The sequence below is a fragment of the Galleria mellonella genome, unplaced genomic scaffold (genome assembly GCF_026898425.1).
Source record: "Galleria mellonella isolate WM207_F2 unplaced genomic scaffold, CSIRO_AGI_GalMel_v1 utg3966, whole genome shotgun sequence".
Lineage (NCBI taxonomy): Eukaryota > Metazoa > Arthropoda > Insecta > Lepidoptera > Pyralidae > Galleria > Galleria mellonella.
In genome coordinates, this window is record NW_026442093.1 from 76,825 (window position 1) to 98,190 (window position 21,366).

At 34.3% G+C, this 21,366-nt stretch overlaps 3 protein-coding genes across 3 annotated transcripts; all 3 read right to left on the reverse strand.

Annotated features, from left to right (window-relative positions):
* Positions 1 to 269: 269 nt before the first annotated feature.
* Positions 270 to 3,673, reverse strand: LOC128201322 (inducible serine protease inhibitor 2). Its single transcript, XM_052897977.1, has 3 exons — positions 3,550 to 3,673; positions 2,053 to 2,107; positions 270 to 1,639 (listed from the first exon to the last, which is right to left on the reverse strand). Exons 1-3 carry the CDS (start codon positions 3,662 to 3,664, stop codon positions 1,528 to 1,530), a joined length of 282 nt encoding a protein of 93 aa, XP_052753937.1. The 5' UTR covers positions 3,665 to 3,673; the 3' UTR covers positions 270 to 1,527.
* An 8,415-nt stretch (positions 3,674 to 12,088) lies between these two features.
* LOC128201323 (kunitz-type serine protease inhibitor 2-like) lies at positions 12,089 to 14,477 on the reverse strand. Its single transcript, XM_052897978.1, has 3 exons — positions 14,316 to 14,477; positions 13,188 to 13,239; positions 12,089 to 12,223 (listed from the first exon to the last, which is right to left on the reverse strand). The coding sequence occupies exons 1-3, from the start codon at positions 14,389 to 14,391 to the stop codon at positions 12,103 to 12,105; spliced, it is 249 nt and encodes an 82-aa protein (XP_052753938.1). The 5' UTR covers positions 14,392 to 14,477; the 3' UTR covers positions 12,089 to 12,102.
* A 2,977-nt stretch (positions 14,478 to 17,454) lies between these two features.
* Positions 17,455 to 20,601, reverse strand: LOC128201325 (trypsin inhibitor-like). Its single transcript, XM_052897980.1, has 3 exons — positions 20,447 to 20,601; positions 19,308 to 19,359; positions 17,455 to 18,763 (listed from the first exon to the last, which is right to left on the reverse strand). The coding sequence occupies exons 1-3, from the start codon at positions 20,508 to 20,510 to the stop codon at positions 18,646 to 18,648; spliced, it is 234 nt and encodes a 77-aa protein (XP_052753940.1). The 5' UTR covers positions 20,511 to 20,601; the 3' UTR covers positions 17,455 to 18,645.
* Between the last annotated feature and the right edge of the window lie 765 nt (positions 20,602 to 21,366).

A 21,366-nucleotide genomic window follows, 5' to 3' on the forward strand; every position in this document is an offset into this window, starting at 1 on the left:
GTTATTGGTAAATTCATCACATGACGATGGGCCATTAAAATGTTTCGCACACTCGTATTACAATGCTAGCGACTTAATAGCTTATATATATATATATATATATATATATATATATATATATATATATATATATATATATATATATATATATATATATATATATATATATATATGTCATTAGATTGAATTAATATCGATATTAAATCGAAGAGTAAACCTGCAAATCAAGCCGTGTTACTGTGATTCTAATGAAATAAAAGTAACCAAACTAAAACTGTTTATTTTTTTATTGTTATAACTTTAAAGAATTATTTAACATTATATTTAGAAAGAAAGAAAGAAAACATTTATTGACAACAACAAAAAGTTACATACATTATGAATTAAAAAAAAAACTTTACATTTATTATTGCCAACGTAACATTTACATTAATAGTAATTAAAAAGATGGCCTCTGATATAAAGAAATATAAACATAAATAACATACCAGAGGGAGACTTTGTACAAAAGTCGATTGCTTGGGTACCTCTGTCCCATTCGTGTTTCAACCGTGAAGCAGTTGTGTTTGCATGGCTGTGTTTCGGTTTGAAGGGTGGGATATGGCGTGAATTTACTGGGTACAGAGGAATAACACCTGAGTCCTCAGGAATGGCAACGCATGGGGGGTATCATGGGCGAAACAGTATACTATGTTATGTCCATGGTACTGCTCATGTCTATAGGCGACGGTTACCACTTTCCATCAGGTGAGCCGTCCGTCAACTTGTTTGCCATTCTAAGTTGTATAAAAATAAAAAAAAAATATATTATTTATATGTGTAATATTTATTTCTTAGATATGCATTAATAATTGTTTTTTTCTTTATCTATCTCAATAATGAAGTACCACATAGGTGATTCACTGTTCACCCCCTAAAGTTGACTGGTAGAGAATGCTACTAGCATTTAGTTCGCCTTTTGTACCATACTTTATTTTGCTCAATAAAGTTATTTACATAATTAAAAAAAAAAAGATGTTACACTATACTGATGTGTTATGCCTGAATTCTGATGATGAAATTTAAAGAATATAAAAATGTATTTTTAAAATATTTTAAACAGACTTGTTCAAATAATTAAAATAACATGTTAAAATAACATATTAACATAAATCATAATACGAACCACTTAGTATAACCCGCCGAGTTAAATAGGCCTCATACGCTGAGAACGTAATATTAATGAACTGGCACATTTACATGGGCGGGTTATACGAAAATATAGTCTACTGTTTCAATAGAACTTATCACAGAAATACCTCTAAAAAAAATTGGTAGCAAACAATTGAAATGTTCAATGAATCGATCGATTTTTTATTTGCACCGCTATTGGACATCAGCGAATTGTTTTATCTTCGGGTCAGTCATTAATTTCTTTATCTAAGTTTCTGTAGAAGCAGTTGTACGATTCGCAGTGACATGTTAAAGTCTGTGTGGTAGTTTGATACTTATTTCTTTAAGAATAGAGTTCAATATGGTTTGTATATTCTACTTGCAGGCCGCTCGACAATCCTCCAAAGATTTGAAATTGTTTTCGTTGCCATGGCAACCGCCGTACACGAATTGCGTACATTCCTTCAGTTTAGTATCGTAACCGAATCTGGAAAATAAAAGATTTATTATAATCTTACATTATAAAGTGTATAGATTAGCAATGTAAAATTCCACCTTAGTGGTATATAAAAAAAGAAAGAAAATATAATAACATACATGTTAGAGCGAGATAGACAGTAGAACAATAAAATACACAATATATGCTCGAAGCTGATTTGGCGGGAGTATGCAAAATATGGGACTATACGAGTATAATAAAAATTTCTAAATATTTTTACATTTTGAAGTGGGATTAGTTTTAAATGAATGTAGATTGTTACATTTACGTGTGCTATGACGGAATATAACACAAATCCGGAAAATAAACCACAAAATTAAAATTTTTTCATGTAATTACGCTATAAATGTTTATAAATATTTTAGAACATTCGATAATCTGTATGAATGTAAATTACTTACCTGTGTAATTCAGCTCTGCAAATTCCTGTTTCCAATGGCAACGTACATTTGGGATCTGGAACGAGAGAGGAATAACAAAATAAGTATAGTCACTTGCAATATCTCTAATATATAAAATTCTCGTGTCGCGGTGTTTGTTACCAAACTCCTCCGAAACGACATTACCGATTTTTATGATATTTTATGTGCATATCGGGTAGGTCTGAGAATCGGCCAACATCTATTTTTCATACCCCACAATGATGAGGGTGACCTACCCCTAAATTTTTTTTTTCATTTTTTTAACAAATTTTTTATTTCTATTTTATTGTGATTTAAAATACACGCAAAAGTTGACACGCAACTTTTTTTACAATTTTGCGTGATAAATAGTTACGAGTGTTTCCTTTATAACTTCTATATTTATTATATTCTTTATTGCACTTGTAAGTTACATATAATATAATGCATTTATAAATATTGTGAGCAAGGGTGGACTTATCTCTGACAGAGATCTCTTCCAGTCAACCCAATGCAGTTAGAAAGCATGCTGTTAGCGGGCAACTGAAGTGTTACAACTATTAATATTTAGTGTACATAAACAAATATACAGTTAAATAAAATTTTGTCTTACAACTTCTGCATCTTTTGAATGTGTAAACACTCATTTAATTTATTAAATAATACATCAAGATACATTGTATGCGTAAGTATATAGAATACTGATTAAAAAAAACGTGTCAGTTAATTTGACAATTAGCTGATAGAAAGTGGACCCTTTTTTGAGAATCGATGCTCTCTTTATGTGAATGTGAATGTGAAAAAGACTCTATTTTCCGCGCTTAGCCTCTCATTTGGGCCGTTGTGCGTATGAGTCGTGGCTAGTGCAGCCAACCTAGCTCCGCCCAGAAGCGCAGAAGCTTCCTGGGTTCTTCACAGGCCTCACGGAGCGACCTCACCGAGGATTTCTAAACGTTGATGGACTCTCTTTATATAATCTAAGGATATTATATTCGGTGCGCTCGAACTCTTACTAGCTTCAAAACCTCTGTTAAATCCTACTACCTCTCACTTTAGTACTATTTTCGTGTATTCTCTCTTCGTTCGGGGCACCAGTGAAGGGTGATAGATGAGAATGAAAACAGGCCAGTTAGCCCATCATGGTGAATTTATCAGGAATTAACCATGATAGTTTCCAGGGGGAACCGCGAGGAGGTCGACCTGGTTGGGTATATTGCTAGCAATGAGATTCTCAGTCTCCATTACTAACAATCCCTTTCCCCCCTATGTATATATGTTTGTATATGATAATATTTACATAACAGTGCGCCACCTACCCTTTGTCTTTTTCTCAATGTCCTCTACCCAAAGGTTGTCTGGAAGAGATTGCTTAGCGATAAGTCCGCCTTTTGTATCACTTCTCATTAATATTTACTGTATTTGTTATTTCTCCTTTTACTTGGTGCAATAAAGTGTAAATGAATAAAATAAAATAAAATAAAATAAATATATACTTACCTAAAGTGAAAATATTATTAACACAAAATGCAATAAATACGAATATAAATAATCTGGACATTGTGACTGGCAGTGCGCTATCGAAAGAACTGAAGGCCTTCATATTAAAAAACATGTTTATATAGCTTGTAAGTGTGTCACATATATATATATATATATATATATATATATATATTGATTGAGTAATGTAATTTTATTATCCTGTTTGTTTGTGTAAATAAATATTGCTTAATTCAAAATAGAATTTAAACGATTTAATGAATAAAATTGTGTTCATTTGTGATTGCTGGACTCACCCTCTGACTGGAAGAATTTGTACAAAATTCGTTTGCTTGGGGCACGTCTGTCCCATTCGTGTTTCTACCGTTATGTTTGCATAGCTGTGTTTCGGTTTGAAGGCTGGGATATGGTAGTGAATTTACAAAGTACAGAGGAATAACACTTGAGTCCTTATGAATGGCAACGCATGGGGGGTATCGTGGGCGAAACAGTATACTCTGTTATGTCCATGGTACTGCTCATGTCTATAGGCGACGGTTACCACTTTCCACCAGGTGGGTCGTCAGCTTGTTTGCCATTTTAAGTTGCATAAAAAAGTTCCCTTAGTCGCTTCTTACGATATCCACGAAAAAATGGACCACGCGGCTACAATCTGATAGAATTTACATCATTTTATTTTATACCGACAGAAAAATCTTATATTTTATTATTATTATTAATAATTCAAATTCAAATCATCTGTATTCAAATATACTTGTTTACAAACACTTTTAAATATTAATAATTTAATTTTTATATTTTTTTTTTCAGAATTTCATATTGAGCCGTTAAGACTTTATGAGTTTTTTTTTTTTATAACATAGGAGGCAAACGCACACGTATCTCACCTGATGGTAAGTGACTACCGCCGCCCATAAACACCTGCAACACCAACGGCATTGCAGGTATGCTGCCGGCCTTTTAAAAAGGAATATGCTCTTTTCTTGAAGGTTACGATATCGTATTGATTCGGAAATACTGCTGCTGGAAGTTGATTCCAAAGAGTGGTTGTGCGTGGAAGAAAGTGCCTTGAAAAACGCACGGTGGAGGACCGCCGCTCGTCCAGATGGTTGGGATGAAACTTTAGTTTGTGGCGGGTTGTACGGTGGTGAAAATCAGCAGCAGGTATCAATCCGAACAATTTTTCAGAGCACTCCCCTCCAATTGTTTGTACGTCATCTTATAATCATTAGTTATAGTCACGACTTCAGTTAAATGACCATCACATATTGAATAATCAGGAAAAATGTTTCATAATTGCTTTTTTCCTACATATAAGTTTTTATTCCTATATTATAATAATTTTGTGTTGATTGATCATCGTAATAATCATTGTGCACGTAAATGATGTTTGATGTTTTAATTGATGATAATGGAATGGTAACCCCGCCCGCGCTATCGGTATACACCGGCGGGGCACCAGTGAAGGATGATAGGTGAGGATGAAGCAGGTCAGTTAGCGCATCGTGACTAGAGATGGGCAATCCACCTGGGTGGGTTTAAAGTCTGGTGGGTAAAAACCGGGTGTTTTGGGTTTATTGGGTTTAAACCCCATAAACACCCAAATTTTTGGGTGTTTATGCTTTTGTACTTCATCATCGTCATCTCAGCCGCAAGACGTCCACTATACTGGACATAGACAATATTATTATGCAGCCTACAGAATAAAAAACTTTTAATTTGATTTTGAGTTTATTAAGAAAGAGATGAAAGTAAAATGTAAAACTACAGTCAATCACTGTCAGATTCAGAGTTATTACAAGCGATGAATTGTATAGGTTCGATAGGCTCTATTTCGTCTAAACTGTTATGTTCATTTACTTGCTCAATGAAAGCTTCTAAGGTATTTTCTTCATTAAACTGAATGTCCTCGCATTCAGCTTTATGTTTAAGATTCCAGTTATAACAAATGAATGAAATTTTTTCAGTTCTTTCAGTTGTAAGTCGATTTCTTTTGTTATTATGTATGTAGCCTTGGATACTAAAGGAACGCTCAGTGGCTGCCGAAGTACAGGGAGCTGATAGAATACGAATCGCTACTTTGCTTAACTCAGTGGAACCACAAATACCTTTCCACCATATTAGGGGCTCAATGCTATCTAATGAGCTCCATACAAATCCTCTGGCCCAAAAGTTTTCTTTAGCTTTATAACACGCCAAATCTGCCATTACATTTGACAAACTTAAGTGTTGGCTTAAATTGTAGATAAACTCCATACCCTTAAGTTCTTCCTCTTGAGTAAGTTCGACTCCTAGAGTCCTGGGGTCTAGAATATATGCTGCAAAATGTATTGGCCTCATTGCCATATTGCATCTTGAAGATACTGATGTTAGAATCTGCTGTTTGCTTTCTTCGCTCAATGTCGAAATCTCATTTAATGCAAAACGTATCTTAGCTTGTACATCTCTAAATGTAATGTATGTGCGATGCAAACGATTCTGGTCGCTCTCTAAGTAAAATATGCTTTCAGTGACTGGTTCCAAAATACTTATACATTCCCCTGTCTTCGTCCAGAAATCATCACTTAGAATTAAATCTTTAATATCTCTTGAAATTACCACATCTTCTCTAACTGTTAATATTTGCAAAGCTATCTTATTTGCTTTCAAACTTTTTAACGAAGTAACATGACTTCCCCATCTTGTAGCACAAGGCAATTTTAGTGTTTGTGTAGAATCTTCACCCTGCCTTGATTTTATCAACAAGGAACTTAATCGTTGACTCCTTTTAACAGTTTTTATTATATTTATGGCTTGCATAATAAACACAGTTACTTCTTGTATCTTTACAATATCTTGGCACAACAAGTTAAGGATATGTGCACAGCAACCGAGAGGAACAACATGTGGATATTTGAGTTTTGTTAATTCGAATGCCTTTTGTATATTTCTAGCGTTATCGCCAATAAGTACAAGAAACTTATTTGCTCCATACACTTTCATTACTTTTTCAACTTCTTGGCTAAGGTATTCACTAGTGTGAGGATTACTTTCTGTATTCAAACTTTTAACGTATGCAGGTTGAGGTTTTGATATAAGAAAGTTTATTATTCCTTCATTTCTTAAATTAGACCAGCCATCGCACTGAAGGTGTAAGTAACTACAAGCATTTAGTTCCTCATTTAACTCAAAACGCATTTCTCTATATATTTTATCTAAGTATTTTGTCGCTAAAGCTTTACGTGAAGGTATTTTAAATTTTGGTTGCAATTTTTCGAAAAATTGTATCCATAAAGGATGTTGCACCATCGATAATGGCGTCCCTGTTACAAATATAGCTCTCGCTAATTCTGTTTTTATATGATCATCGGTGTCTTGAAACTCAGCATTTATTGTAGTGTTAGCAGACGACGAGGGGCTTATAAAAGAATCATTTGTCTCTATCTCTGACAGTCCAGACATTTTGGTTTTGGACGAGCTATCTTTTATAAGTTTCATAGAGTCTTTTAATGTTTCTGGAGATTTTGGACAAGTGATAAGATGTTGAAGCATTTTGGCAGCATTACTGAATTTGTAGACCTTATTACAAAGCTTGCAAGAAACAGACTTGTTTGGTAAAGTACGGTAGTGCTCCCATATGCGTAAATCTTTAGGTCTCCCCATTGAACCTAAAAAAATGAACGATGATTAGTTGGTCTGACGAAAATTCAACAATAGAGTGCCTATTTTTTTACAATGATTATTTCTTGTTATTTACAATAAATTTATTAAAAAAATAATAAAATAAATACAAAAAACCTTTGTAAAATTACATCTCCTCGGAGGATTAAACGCAGACGCTAGTTTATTATCGTATTGTTCTGTATTTTTCTCAGCAACTTCTTTAATTCGATTAGGTACTTACGCATATTATGTTAAAAATAAATATCTAGTACACATCTTAGGCTATCCACCATTATTATCCAATGACGACTCTCAGCTAACTATGCACTATCATCCAAAATAAACGTGTATGGAAAATTTTATCCCAGTCGGTTGAGGATTGAGGATAATTGCATCAACATACGAACATACCTACATACTTTTATTTACATAACGCAAGCTAAATAAAAGCTTGTAATAATACATCTAATTTTAAGTTAAAATTGTTAAGTGATCATGATATAATTGTATCATTCAAAAATCCACTTACCTTTAATTATTTCTTGTTAAGTATAAATATTATTTCAAATCTGCTCCCTTAATATGCACTTTTTTACTGCTTTTCCTACCTAACACGTTACCAGGAAGTCACGTTACCAGAGTCAGAGTAATAGTGAACACGTTTGACAGTGATTGTCGTCGCCTCATATTCAGCGTCGACGAATAGGGGAATCCCCAGTCATAATGTATTGCATGCGTGGCGGTCTTACTTCAAATCCATAAACAAAGAGATAATTACAGAACTCGATACTAGATGGCGCTGTTTTTGTTTGAAGAAAGTTTGCGGGCTAAAATACATAGAATTTCATCAATGACTTCCACAAAGAACAACATTTCTGTTTTTTCTAAGTCCGTATCTCTTCCGTATATTTCATAAGATATAAGCTTGGGCTACATTGTTATGCAACGTGATTTTGTCGCTGTCTTGCTAGCAGGGTTGACAGATATACGATTTAAATCGTACTCATACTATTATTTGTCTATTTTTTAATGTACGATCGTAAAGATTATGATCGTAATTCGCACAAAAACATACGACTTTTTGGTTACCTGGCAACATTTTTATTATGAAACGAACATGCTCACATCATCAGTCACATGCAACAATTTATTGGGGATTTCCCCTTCACATCTGGCAGTCCTGCTTGCTAGAATATAGGTAAGTCAGCCACAGTTACTGACGATCGATATTTAAAGGGTATTGTTTTTGTGCTAAATATTTCATAAAAACGTTATTTAATACTTTGTGGATTATTAATTTAGTTGATAATCACTGGAAGTAAAATGGATGCTAATTTGAGAGATCAAGATCTTCGTATAAAACAGTTAATAAAAGAAAATCTACGTAAGTACTCTTTTTATACCTAGGTAGGTAAGGTATAATAAACACAAAAGGTACTTAGATCGCGTGTGTTCGAAGCATTTATTCTAATAAATTTAATTTAAAATTGTAGAAAGAAAAAAATGTCTGCCAAGCCGTAGCCGAAGCCGATCTCCAAATATATTTGGCGATAGTGAGACCCAGTGTCCAGATGATTTACCCAGCGTCGTCGCAACAAAGAAAAAAACGAGGATAAAGTAAAAGAAAATTTACTGAAAGAAGAAACAAACTGTTCTAAATGCTTAATTTATGGAGAAGAGGATAAAAGAAATGAGTATTTCGGACTGTTAGTGGCTCAAGAATTTAAATATATACGGCCATGTGTGCGAACGAGGTGTTATGAAGAAATTTTAAAGTATCTACGGGAAGCAAAAGGCCAACATGTTGATCAACTGCAACATGAAAACACTGAAAATTAATTACTTTCATTTTATTATATATAGATTTTTAAAATTTCCTGAAATATTATTAGTTAACGTTTTATTTAATATTGTAGAATTGATCAATACAATTTATAAAAATAATTTATTGGTATTACTTACATATTTTCAAAAAATACGTAAAAACCTATTTTTTTGGGTGATTATGGGAGTTTATGGGTGTTTATTGGGTTTTTACCAAAGCACCGGGTTTAAACCCGGTGCTTTGCCCATCTGTAATCGTGACGAATTCAACAAGAATTCTTCACGATGGTTTCCAGGGGGACCACGTGGAGGTCGACCTAATAAGGCATATTGCTAGCAATGGGGCTGTCAAACTCCATTGCTAACAATCCTTTTCCCCCCTGATGTTTGATGTTAGGCACACGTGGTTTTGATGACTTGGTAAATGAAATCGAATATTACTGAATTCGCTCTCTGATTTATGTCTTGTAACACGCGGATAATTACAATATAAAAATGCATTATTCATTTATTTATTTACTGTAAAAGTAATGAGAAATGTATTTTTTTTATACTACTTAGTATGGCAAACAAGCTGACGGCCCACCTGATGGAAAGTGGTAACCGTCGCCTATACACATGAGCAGTACCATGGACGTAACAGAGTATACTGTTTCGCCCATGATATCCCCCATGCGTTGCCATTCCTGAGGACTCAGGAATGGCAACGCATGGGGATAACGCATGTTATTCCTCTGTACCCAGTAAATTCACGCCATATCCCACCCTTCAAACCGAAACACAGCCATGCAAACACAACTGCTTCACGGTAGAAACACGAATGGGACAGAGGTACCCAAGCAATCGACTGTTGTACAAAGTCTCCCTCTAAATCATTGTTTTAAAATCAAAATAACTGTTTCTTTTTTCAGAACTGACTCTTTGTTTTTAAATGAATATACCTGTTTTTTTTTTCAGAACTGTATCTTTGTTTTTAAATCAAAACTGGTTTATTTAGAACTGAACCTTAGTTATTTTTTGTGTAACACAATTTAATTGAAAATAAATTTTAAACCTTGAATAGGTTTTCCCCGCCGTCCATGTTCAATATCAAAATTACGTTGAATGCAAGGTTATCGGCAGGTTCATATTCTACTTATTTATTGGTCTCGTGTCACAGTTCAGAGATTATTATATTTATAGTCTTCACTAGTTTTTGCCCGCGACATCGCGCGCGTAGATTTTGGAATTGGACAAGTATATTTTTCCAGTAAGAAAAATGTATAAAAAAACCCTTCTAGGTTGCGTATCAAGGTAAAATGAACAACCAGTCTTTAAGTTATACTTTCAGGAATACAATTGTGAAAACTGCAAACATGCATATAGACAGACAAACAAAAATTCTAAAGAAAATAATATTATTATACTTATTGGTTTTCACCTTCTCGACTTATGTCGGCTTAAAAACATACCCCGTCCTGTAACCCACAGGAAAAAAGGTACGTATGCCCCAGTTTTATTTTTATGTCCGTCTTCTACCTCGCCTTCTCTTTAGAGTGTATACTGAATTTGTGAGTGATTGTGTGTTTGATGTATGAATTGTGTTGGATGAATCTGGTGTGTTCGTTGAGTGTTGTGTGTTAGTTGCCTGTTGGATGGTTGGTGACCGGTGTGTGTCTTGAGTGTGATGATTTTGTGTATTTTGTACAAATACGGTATCTCCCAATACTTTGCTGAGTATGGTTGATGTGTGAATGGCTGCTTGTTTTTGCAAGATTGTGATGTTTATAATTTATTATATTATATTATTAATTTATTATTATAATAAATAACAGTATTATATTATAAATAATAGTATTATAAAAATAAATAATAGTGACAAAAATCGAAAAAGGAATGTTGCGTTGGTTTGGTCATTTGGAGAGGATGGATGAAAGAAGAACTACGAAAGAGATTTATCGAACAAGAATGAATGGAGATGTCGGTAGGGGCCGCCCTAGACGGACGTATGTCTACCAAATAGGCGACGTGCTGAAGAAGGGCCAAATTAAAAGTACCCGTAACCGGCGAGCGTGTATGAAAAGATTGATGAATGTGGAGGAAGCGAAAGAGGTATGTTTGAATCGAAGCATTTGGCGTTCCATTGTTTCTGCCTACCCTAATGGGAGACAGGCGTGACAGATATGTATGTATTTATGTAATAAATAACAATATTGTTTTGGCGACTATTTCTCTCATAAAAAGCATTTATATATATATATATATATATATATATATATAATATAGAGAGGGACTGTACAAAAGTCATTTTCTTGGAACCTCTGTCCCATTCGTGTTTCTACTGTATAGCAGTCGTGTTTGCATGGCTGTGTTTCGGTTTGAAGGATGGGATATGGCAGTGAATTTACAGGGTACAGAGACATAACACCTGAGTCCTCAGGAATGGCAACGCATGGGGGGTATCATGGGCGAAACAGTGTGCTCTGTTATATCCACGGTACTGCTCATGTCTATAGGCGACGGTTACCACTTTCCATACTATACAGCCCGTTTGACAGTAAACGCTGCAACACTAATGGTGTCACGTGCGCGTTTTCAGCCCTTTTATTTTATTTATACTTATTTATTTATTCTTAATTGATCACAATAAAGAAAAAGAAATGTCTGGTACCAAAGGCGGACTTAATACTATATAGCATTCTCTCGCAGTCAACCTTTGGCAAAACAGAAATGTAATTATGGGGTTAAATTTTACAAAGAAAAAAGACCAGAGGGAGACTTTGTACAAAAGTCGATTGCTTGGGTACCTCTGTCCCATTCGTGTTTCAACCGTGAAGCAGTTGTGTTTGCATGGCTGTGTTTCGGTTTGAAGGGTGGGATATGGCGTGAATTTACTGGGTACAGAGGAATAACACCTGAGTCCTCAGGAATGGCAACGCATGGGGGTATCATGGGTGAAACAGTATACTCTGTTATGTCCATGGTACTGCTCATGTCTATAGGCGACGGTTACCACTTTCCATCAGGTGGGCCGTCAGCTTGTTTGCCATTCTAAGTTGTATAAAAAAAAAAAAAAGTAAATAAAAAGATTAAATAATTGATTATCGTTTATTCATTATTCAAACATGTTTTCTCACATTCCTCCTTAGTGTTAAATCTATTCTCGTTCCCCATACAACCACCATAGACAAACAATCTACATTCATTGTTTGTAACATTGTAACCGTAGCTGAAACAAAAAAAAACATGAGCACTCTGTAATATGAAACTAACAATTTTACTAACTTATTAATTAATATCAGCCTTTAACTGTCCACTTTTGGACATAGACCTCTCCCTTGGAGGATTTTGCCAGAACTTACCACTCTTGGCAGGCGGGTTGGCAACCGCAGTTAGGCTTTGGAGATGTTTTAAGAGGGACGCTGCTGTCCATCCCTTGACCATTAAGTTCCCATAGTCGCCTCTTACGACACCCACGGGAAAGGAAAGGGTGGTCCATTCTATGCCGGGACTTACACGTCAATATAACAAATACTATTTTTTTTTTTATTTATTCTTTACTGACCACATTACAAAAAAAATGTCTGGTACAAAAGGCGGACTTAATACTATATAGCATTCTCTCCCAGCAAATATAAAAAAAATGTTAAGCTGTTTGATTGTTTGTATATTTGTTACTATATACTTACCATATTGTTAACTGTCCATTGCTGGACATAGGCCTTTTTTTTATACCACTGAGGTGGCAAACAAGCATACGGCCCACCTGATGGTAAGTGGTTACCGTAGCCTATGAACACCTGCAATACCAGAGGTATTACGCGTGCGTTGCCGACCCTGAAGAAACCTCTTTACCCCTCTTTTGAAGAACCCCATGCTGTAGTCTCTTGGGAAAACCTTCCGCCTTGGAGGGTTTTCCAGTAGTAGCCACGCTTGGCAGGTGGGTTACCGACCGAAGTTAAGCTTTGGTGACGGTACCCATTCACACATTGATAACTAATTGTTCAAATTAATGTATTTATTTATTTTTTATGCATTTATTTTGCTAACAAAAGATTTATTCTTCTTGTCCTCCTTTATACTTGAACTTTGAATTAAATTAACTAACTTAACTGCCTTACGACTTACTAATTTCCACGGGCAAAACCGCAGTATACTCGTATAGCTAATAACTAATAAATAATTATACTCACACTTCTGTATATCCAAAGCACATGCCACTTTCTATTGGAAATTGGCAGGGATCTATAAAAAAAAAAACAATAAAACATCAATTACGACTCATTACTGGACATTTTTTTTATACAACTTAGAATGGCAAACAAGTTGACGGACGGTCCACCTGATGGAAAGTGGTAACCGTCGCCTATAGACATGAGCAGTACCATGGACATAACATAGTATACTGTTTCGCCCATGATACCCCCCATGCGTTGCCATTCCTGAGGACTCAGGTGTTATTCCTCTGTAACCTGTAAATTCACTGTCATATCCCACCCTTCAAACCGAAACATAGCCATGTAAATTTCAACAGCTTCACGGTAAACACGAATGGAGCAGAGGTACTCACCCAAACGACTTTTGTACAAAGTCTCCCTCTGGTAAAAGTCTATCCTATAATAAATATGGCATCTACACGTGTGAAGTCAGGACGGATCACTAGTTAGTGTATGTATCCAAACATTCATTCCATTGAATCGTCTTTTTTTGCACCTCTATTGAAAATCAGCACTGGCTATGATCATAGATTATATAGATAGAGTGTCTCCATACAAATGCTTCGAGAAAAACGTATCAACTTTTTCATACAATTTTACATGATAAATAGTCATGAGTGTTTCCTTTATAACTTCTATATTTATTTTGTTTTATAACTTTACGTCTTTTTAATTCGTTAACACTCTATTTATTTATTAAATAATTGAATATAAATACGTACACATACATTATGTGCGTAAGTATATAGAACACAGACAAAAAACGGGTCAACTTTTTCATACAATTTTACGTGATAAATAGTTATGAGTGATTCCTTTATAACTTCTATATTCACTTTGTCTTATAATTTCTGCATCTTTTTAATGAGTAAACACTCATTTTATTTATTAAATAATACGTCAAGATACATTTTATACGTAAGTATATAGAACGTTGATAAAAAAACGACTCGGCTAATTTGACAATGAATTGACAAAAAGTTGACCTATTTTTGAGACTCGATGCTCTATCTATATTTTCTAAGAAACATAAATGTTATTTATTTGTTTATATTTTTATTGAATTCTATTGCAATAGACTATAGTAGAACATATTTACCATACCTCTATTCTCTTCTTCTTCTCCATAACTAGAATTGAGAACAGAAACCAGAACGAACAGTATCACAAAGAGTTTCATGTTGTAACACAAATGATCGGGTCGAATCTGAATAGAATATATCTCAAACAAACATATTTATCTTGCACGATGGATACGTCACGGTAAATCTGACAAAAACTCATCGTCACGTACTCTTGTATGTGTTTTTTTATCGTCTGATACATGTATATGTTACTGTAAAAGCCCGCACATTGGTAAATCTTCAGTTTTGTCAGTAATTTTTTTTATGTAACTTAAAATGGCGGCCCACCTGTTTGTAAGTAGTAACCGTCGCCTATAGACATGAGCAGTACTATGAACATAACAGAGTATACCGTTTCGTATTCCTGAGGACTAGACTGTTATTCCTCTGTACCCTGTAAATTCACTGCCATATCCCACCCTTCAAACCGAAACACAGCCATGCAAACACAACTGCTTCACGGTTGAAACACGAATGGGACAGAGGTGCCCAAGCAAATGACTTATGTACAATCTGCCTCTGGTAGGTACATATTATATGTATTTTTATATATATATATATATATATATATATATATATATATATATATATATATATATATATATATATATATATATATATATATATATATATTGTATATATAACAAACCTTTATAAATATCTAAACCTTTTGAATTTCTGTAGAAAAATTAATTATAAATAATAGAGCGCATGCGAGGTTGCGCGCGCAGTATAAATTGCAAATTGTCATTCTTTTAAAATATATAGACGTTTGAACATTGAATTAAATATTTTACTTACTCATTTCCCATAAGTATGTGGTAGGATAAGAAGAAGAACCATGTAATGTTAAATTATACATTTAAATAAATACAATATGTAACTTCCCTATGGTTGACTGAGAGAGAATGCTTTTAGCATTAAGTCCGCCATGTACACATATATGTACTAATGAATAAATAAATAAATATATAAGTAATAATGTTAACAAAGATTTAAAAGAGTAACAATTGAGTTTCTTGCGGACTCTTCTCAACAGAATCACAGCTTTCCAAATCCTGCATTCAGAAAAAAATTACAATTTGAAAGTGTTTGTAAACAAGTCTATTTAAATAAAGATGATTCGATAACTTTTGAGGTTTTTACCAAATCAATCCTAACTTAATTTACTTTGTTATTTTTTTTTTTTTATTTTTATTTATTTGTTAAAAATGTGGTTATAATAATGGTCTTAAATATAATAGATCTACACATTTCGCCTTATCTAAAGGCATGCAAATTTAGTATTATAATTTAGTGGCTTACGTATATTAATAGCCTAGTAGGAGTCAATCCATAAATATTGGCAGTCGCACACATACTAACGGTAGCATAACTAAACAAATACAAATACAAACTAAACAAAAACAAATACATAACAAGTCAATAATATAACAAGTGTCATACAATACAAATGAATTACACATTTACATTTAATTTTATAAAAAGTCATCTTTACTGAATACCAGGCGGTAAACATGACTGTTTGTAAAATATGCTGGTTCTTGTTATGTATATATTATGTTATGTTTAATTATATTATATTTTTTGTAAGTAAAAATGCCGTCTGTTGACTTGATGTATTATATGTATACTAGCTGACCCCGTAAACGTTGTTTTACCACTTATTGCGAAATATAAAAATCACGATTAAAATACAGGGGTTGATCGTGAAACGATGAAAATTTAAAGTTGTATGTATTTTTCAATGCTAAATAATATTAAAGTAAAAATAAAAAAAATTGTCAAAAAAATAAAAAAAAATTTTTTTGGGGTGGGTCACCCTTATCATTGAGGGGTATTAAAAATAGATGTTGGCCAATTCTCAGGCATAACCAAAATGCACACAAAATTTCATGAAAATCGGTAAATCCGTTACGGAGGAGTTTGGTAACAAACACCGTGACACGAGAATTTTATATATTAGATTTTGTTCTATTTCAATTGTTTTTAAATATTTTTTTTATAAAAATCTACAATTGTCAATATATAAAAAGGTTAATTTCGAACAATGACTAAATATTATATCAGTTACTGTAAAAACCTGAATTACGGAATATCCAAAATTTTCTATTTGTATGTACATCAGAGACAAATATAATTTTGTTTTTCTAAACACCCACGGCCATGAGCCTTCTTAAATGGTTAGTAATCAAACAGTTTAGTTACTTCTATGTCCAATTTTTCTTGACCAAAAAAAAAGAAGATTCTAAATCCGGTAAAATAAAAAAAATAAGTGACGATATAAAAATACCAGAAAAAAAAAACTATTATATTTGTATCAAGATTGTTTTTATCTTATCTCAAGTAACCTCTTACTTCTGAAATCTATTTCCTTTACCTATTTTTTGTGTAATCATATAATCTTTTATCTATCACATCCTTTCAGATAAATCTGTGAAGCAGGAATCGTATGTTTTGATATTTAAACCAAAACAATAAATATTCACACTCGTGACAATGGTTCGGAAATACTACTGCAGGAAGTTGATTCCAAAGAGTGGTTGCGAGGAAGAAACTGCCTCAAAAAACGCCTTCAGGACTGCCCATCATCCAGATGATTAGGATTTACCATTTGATGATTTACCAGACTTTGTACAAAAGTCGATTGCTTGGGTACCTCTGTCCCATTCGTGTTTCAACCGTGAAGCAGTTGTGTTTGCATGGCTGTGTTTCGGTTTGAAGGGTGGGATATGGCGTGAATTTACTGGGTACAGAGGAATAACATCTGAGTCTTTAGGAATGGCAACGCATGGGGGTATCATGGGCGAAACAGTATACTCTGTTATGTCCATGGTACTGCTCATGTCTATAGACGACGGTTACCACTTTCCATCAGGTGGACCGTCAGCTTGTTTGCCATTCTAAGATCTATATAAAAAAAAAATTAACTTTAGTTTATGGCGGGTTGTATGGTGGTGAAAGTCCGTAGGTATCAATCCGAACAATTCCTCAGAGCACGCCCCATGATAAATTCGGTAGAAGATGCATAGAGATGCAACATCTCTACACATTTTCAGTGGGACAGTAAGTAAATAAATAAAAGAATATCAATTATAAAAAAAAAATAACGATAAATGTAAGCAATAATAATTCATTTATTCATTAAAATACAGTTCATTGTATTATTTATTACGAATAGGCAATTTAAGGCATTTAAATAGTTACAATATAATAAAGTTAAAGAAAGAAAGAAAGAAAAATATTTTATTCAGTGCAATGTAAAAAATACAATATAAACAACAAACGAGAAAAAAAAAATGAGCAAATAAAATGTACATATAATTAAACTTAATTTACCATAATTAAAAATTAACATAAAATAATCATTTTTACATCCAAAAATGCACTGAAATGGCTCCACTCAGCTTTAATGTATGTCCTAGGTGAACATACAGCTGGTTTTCAGTGGCACCAAAAATATATATATAAAAGGGGGGGAGAGAGAGGGCACTATTTATAATATTCATGATAATAATTAAAACAAAATTACAACTAATAAATACAAACCAATTACATATACTAGAAAGAACAAAATAGAATAAAATAACATTAATAAATATAAACATTAAACATATATATACAACTACTTTGCCGTAAGATTTATAGGTTAAATAGTACATAGATAATTCTTGTATAGTTTTTTAAAGGTGAATAATGATTTGGCGTTCCTAACTGGCGGTGGAAGATTGTTCCAGCATTTCGTAGCAGCGTAAAGCTACCACGAAAAACAGCTGTTCTGTATCGTGGACAAAGTAAAAGAGAATTTATTCTTATGTTACGCTTTGAAAAATTTAATTTATCATACAGATATGAGGGCTTTTTACTGTGTATTACGCCAAAAAGCAATGAAGCAAAATGTAAATTTCGACGTGCTGTCATATTTAACAAGTTATTCTGTTCCAAAAAGGGAGTGATATGAGCACGACGAGCAATAGGAAAGCAAAATCGAGCACATGCGTTTTGGATACGTTGTATCATTTTCTTAGTTCGAGCTAAAAGGCACTCCCCAAACACATTATCAGCGTAATTAAACTTAGACAACACTAACGCTTCGCACAGTTTGATTCGAATATCAACAGATAAAAATTACACAATTTTTTTTTTCTAGTACTTTTGTTCCGTTGTGGAACAGGCTAAGGTCGGAGACCATGCTGCCTAGTCTTCAATGTGATAATTTGTCTGGAATATTATGTTACACAAATTTTAGTTCTTACTTCAAAAAATAAATTAAATCTATAGACAAAAAAAGATGTTATTTTTTTATTGTCTTATTTTTTGACACAGGTACTTTCACATTCTGCCTTAGATTTGAAGTCGTTCGGTCCTTCGTAACAACCGCCGAAGCGTAATTCTATACATTTGTTATTGGGAAGATCGTAGGCATAGCTGCAAAAGGAAAGAGTAAACGAGTTAATGCATTGGAGAATAATAAGGATAAACGGTCGTCACGTCGACAGTATAAATAAAAATAAATGTAAAAAAATCATATAACAGTACTTTTATACAATAATTTAAGATTGTTATGCAAAAAAAAAACTAACTTCAATTGTAGCAAAATTATTTGTTTTTGTTTGTTTTATACAGCTACCAGAGGGAGACTTTGTACAAAAGTCGTTTGCTTGGATACCTCTGTCCCATTCGTGTTTCAATCGTAAAGCAGTTGTGTTTGCATGGCTGTGTTTCGATTTGAAAGGTGGGATATGGCGTGAATTTACAGGGTACAGAGGAATAACACCTGAGTCCTGAGGAATGACAACGTATGGGGGGTATCATGGGCGAAACAGTATACTCTGTTATGGCCATGGTACTGCTCATGTCTATAGGCGACGGTTACCACTTTCCATCAGGTGGGCCGTCAGCTTGTTTGCCATTCTAAATTATATAAAAAAAAAACCTATAATGCCATACAATTTTACAATTTGATACTTACTATCCGCGAAATCCAAAACAAACACGATCGTCTATCGGAGCTTTGCATCGATCTGAAACAAAAAAAAAATAAACACTAAAAAAAAAAAATATACAACCTCCTCCATTTTTAAAGTCGGTTAAAAATTGGTCCATTGGCTTATCCTAACTAATATTACGCGAAAGTGAGTTTGTTTGTTTCGCCTCACTTCGCTTTCACCCCTAAATCGCTGAATAGATTATGATGAATTTTGTTATAGCGATAGATATGACTTTGGAAATGGTTATTGGTCACTTTTTCTTGCAAAAATCTTATAAAGAACGAAGGTCTCCATTTACAAGACCTACGTCTCAAACGCTGAGGCGCTGAATCCAAGCCTAGCAGAACTTCACCTTTCGCCTATGCACTGGAGCGGGATGATACGTCTGAAGCGACGTCATCGACTGTAATCTCAAGGTCCCTTCAGCTGAGGAGTTCGCATCATGGCGAGCAGAATGTTCGCTTGTGCAGATAGCGCCCCGCAAATCAAACTAAGTGGCTTTGTACCGCTACATGCTGTCCTCTGAACATTAGTCCGACTCCCACGGATCTCAGGAATCAAAGAGTGTATTCCCTTCTCTCTACACCCTCCCCCCCCCCCTCTCCCTTGTTTTTGTTTTGTTCAGAATGCTTTACGTGCGTATAATAGAGGCGGTCTAAAAACACTTTTTCAACAATCCCTCCATGGTCTTCTAAACCCTCCTGGGTGAGATTTTTTGATGGGTAAAAATGGCTTGGTAACCCCGTCTGCGCTATCGGTATACACTGGCGAGGTACCAGTGAGCGGTGATAGGTGAAGATGCAAAGACAGGTCAGTTAGCCCATTGTGACGAATTCAATGATAAATTGATCACAATAGTTTCCAGGGGGAACCGCGTGGAGGTCGACCTAATTGGGTATATTGATAGCAATGGGAACTAACCCTCCCATTACCAACAATCCATTCCCCCTTCCTGGGTGAGTTAGGTGAGGCTTCTGGGCGAACTTCTTTGTCCCAGCTTTAACTCCAGGGCGGATATCCTCAGATCATTAGAACTGTGCCTCACTAAAAGTGAGTCTTCCCTGTCTAAAAACTATTAACACTTGAGGACGCCACCGTCACACGAGCAGCAATACTATACCTGGTTGCCCATAACTCAAACTGAGTACAGCGACCAGAACAAACACTGCCACTAACACTTTCATGTTGACACGCGAATAACCGAGTAAAAACTGTTGAGGAAATCCCCTGCCACCATATTTATATGGTGTCTTTACCTGTACGAAGTCACAACATAACTTTGTAGTGTCATCGAAGCCTCTATCCAGGGATTGCCAACTTAAATCTAAAACTGGTTATTTGTTTAGAATTATTTTGTTTATTTCCGCTAACATTATTATGTGTGTGACTGCCAACACTCGAAGATTGACTGAAAGACTGCTATCATTACCAAAAGTTCTACAACCTTCCATATCAGCCATTAATCTCCGACTGCCATTTCGTCCACACGTTTTGTCACACGTGTTTCGCTTCTAATATGGAAAGTTTTTTTTTTATACCACTGAGGAGGCAAACAAGCATACGGCCCACCTGATAGTAAGCTGTTACCGCAGCCTATGAACGCTATATATATATACACTAGCTGACTCGGCAAACGTTGTTTTACCATATACATTATTTCGAGAGCTATGCATGATAATTTCTCTTACTACAATTATTATATTCGATTGCCATCTTGCAACCCTATACCTATATGTGGCATATAAAAATCGCGATTAAAAAACAGAGGTTGATCGTAAAAGCGTGAAAATTTTAATTTGTATATATTTTTCAATGCTAAATCATAACAAAATAAAAATAATAAATTTTGTCAAAAAAAAAAATATTTAGAGGAGGGTCACCCTTATCATTGTGGGGTATGAAAAATAGATGTTGGCCAATTCTCAGACCTACCCGATATGCACACAAAATTTCATAAAAATCGGTAAATTCGTTTCGGAAGAGTTTGGTAACAAACATCGGGACACGAGAATTTTATATATTAGATATAAATCAATCAAT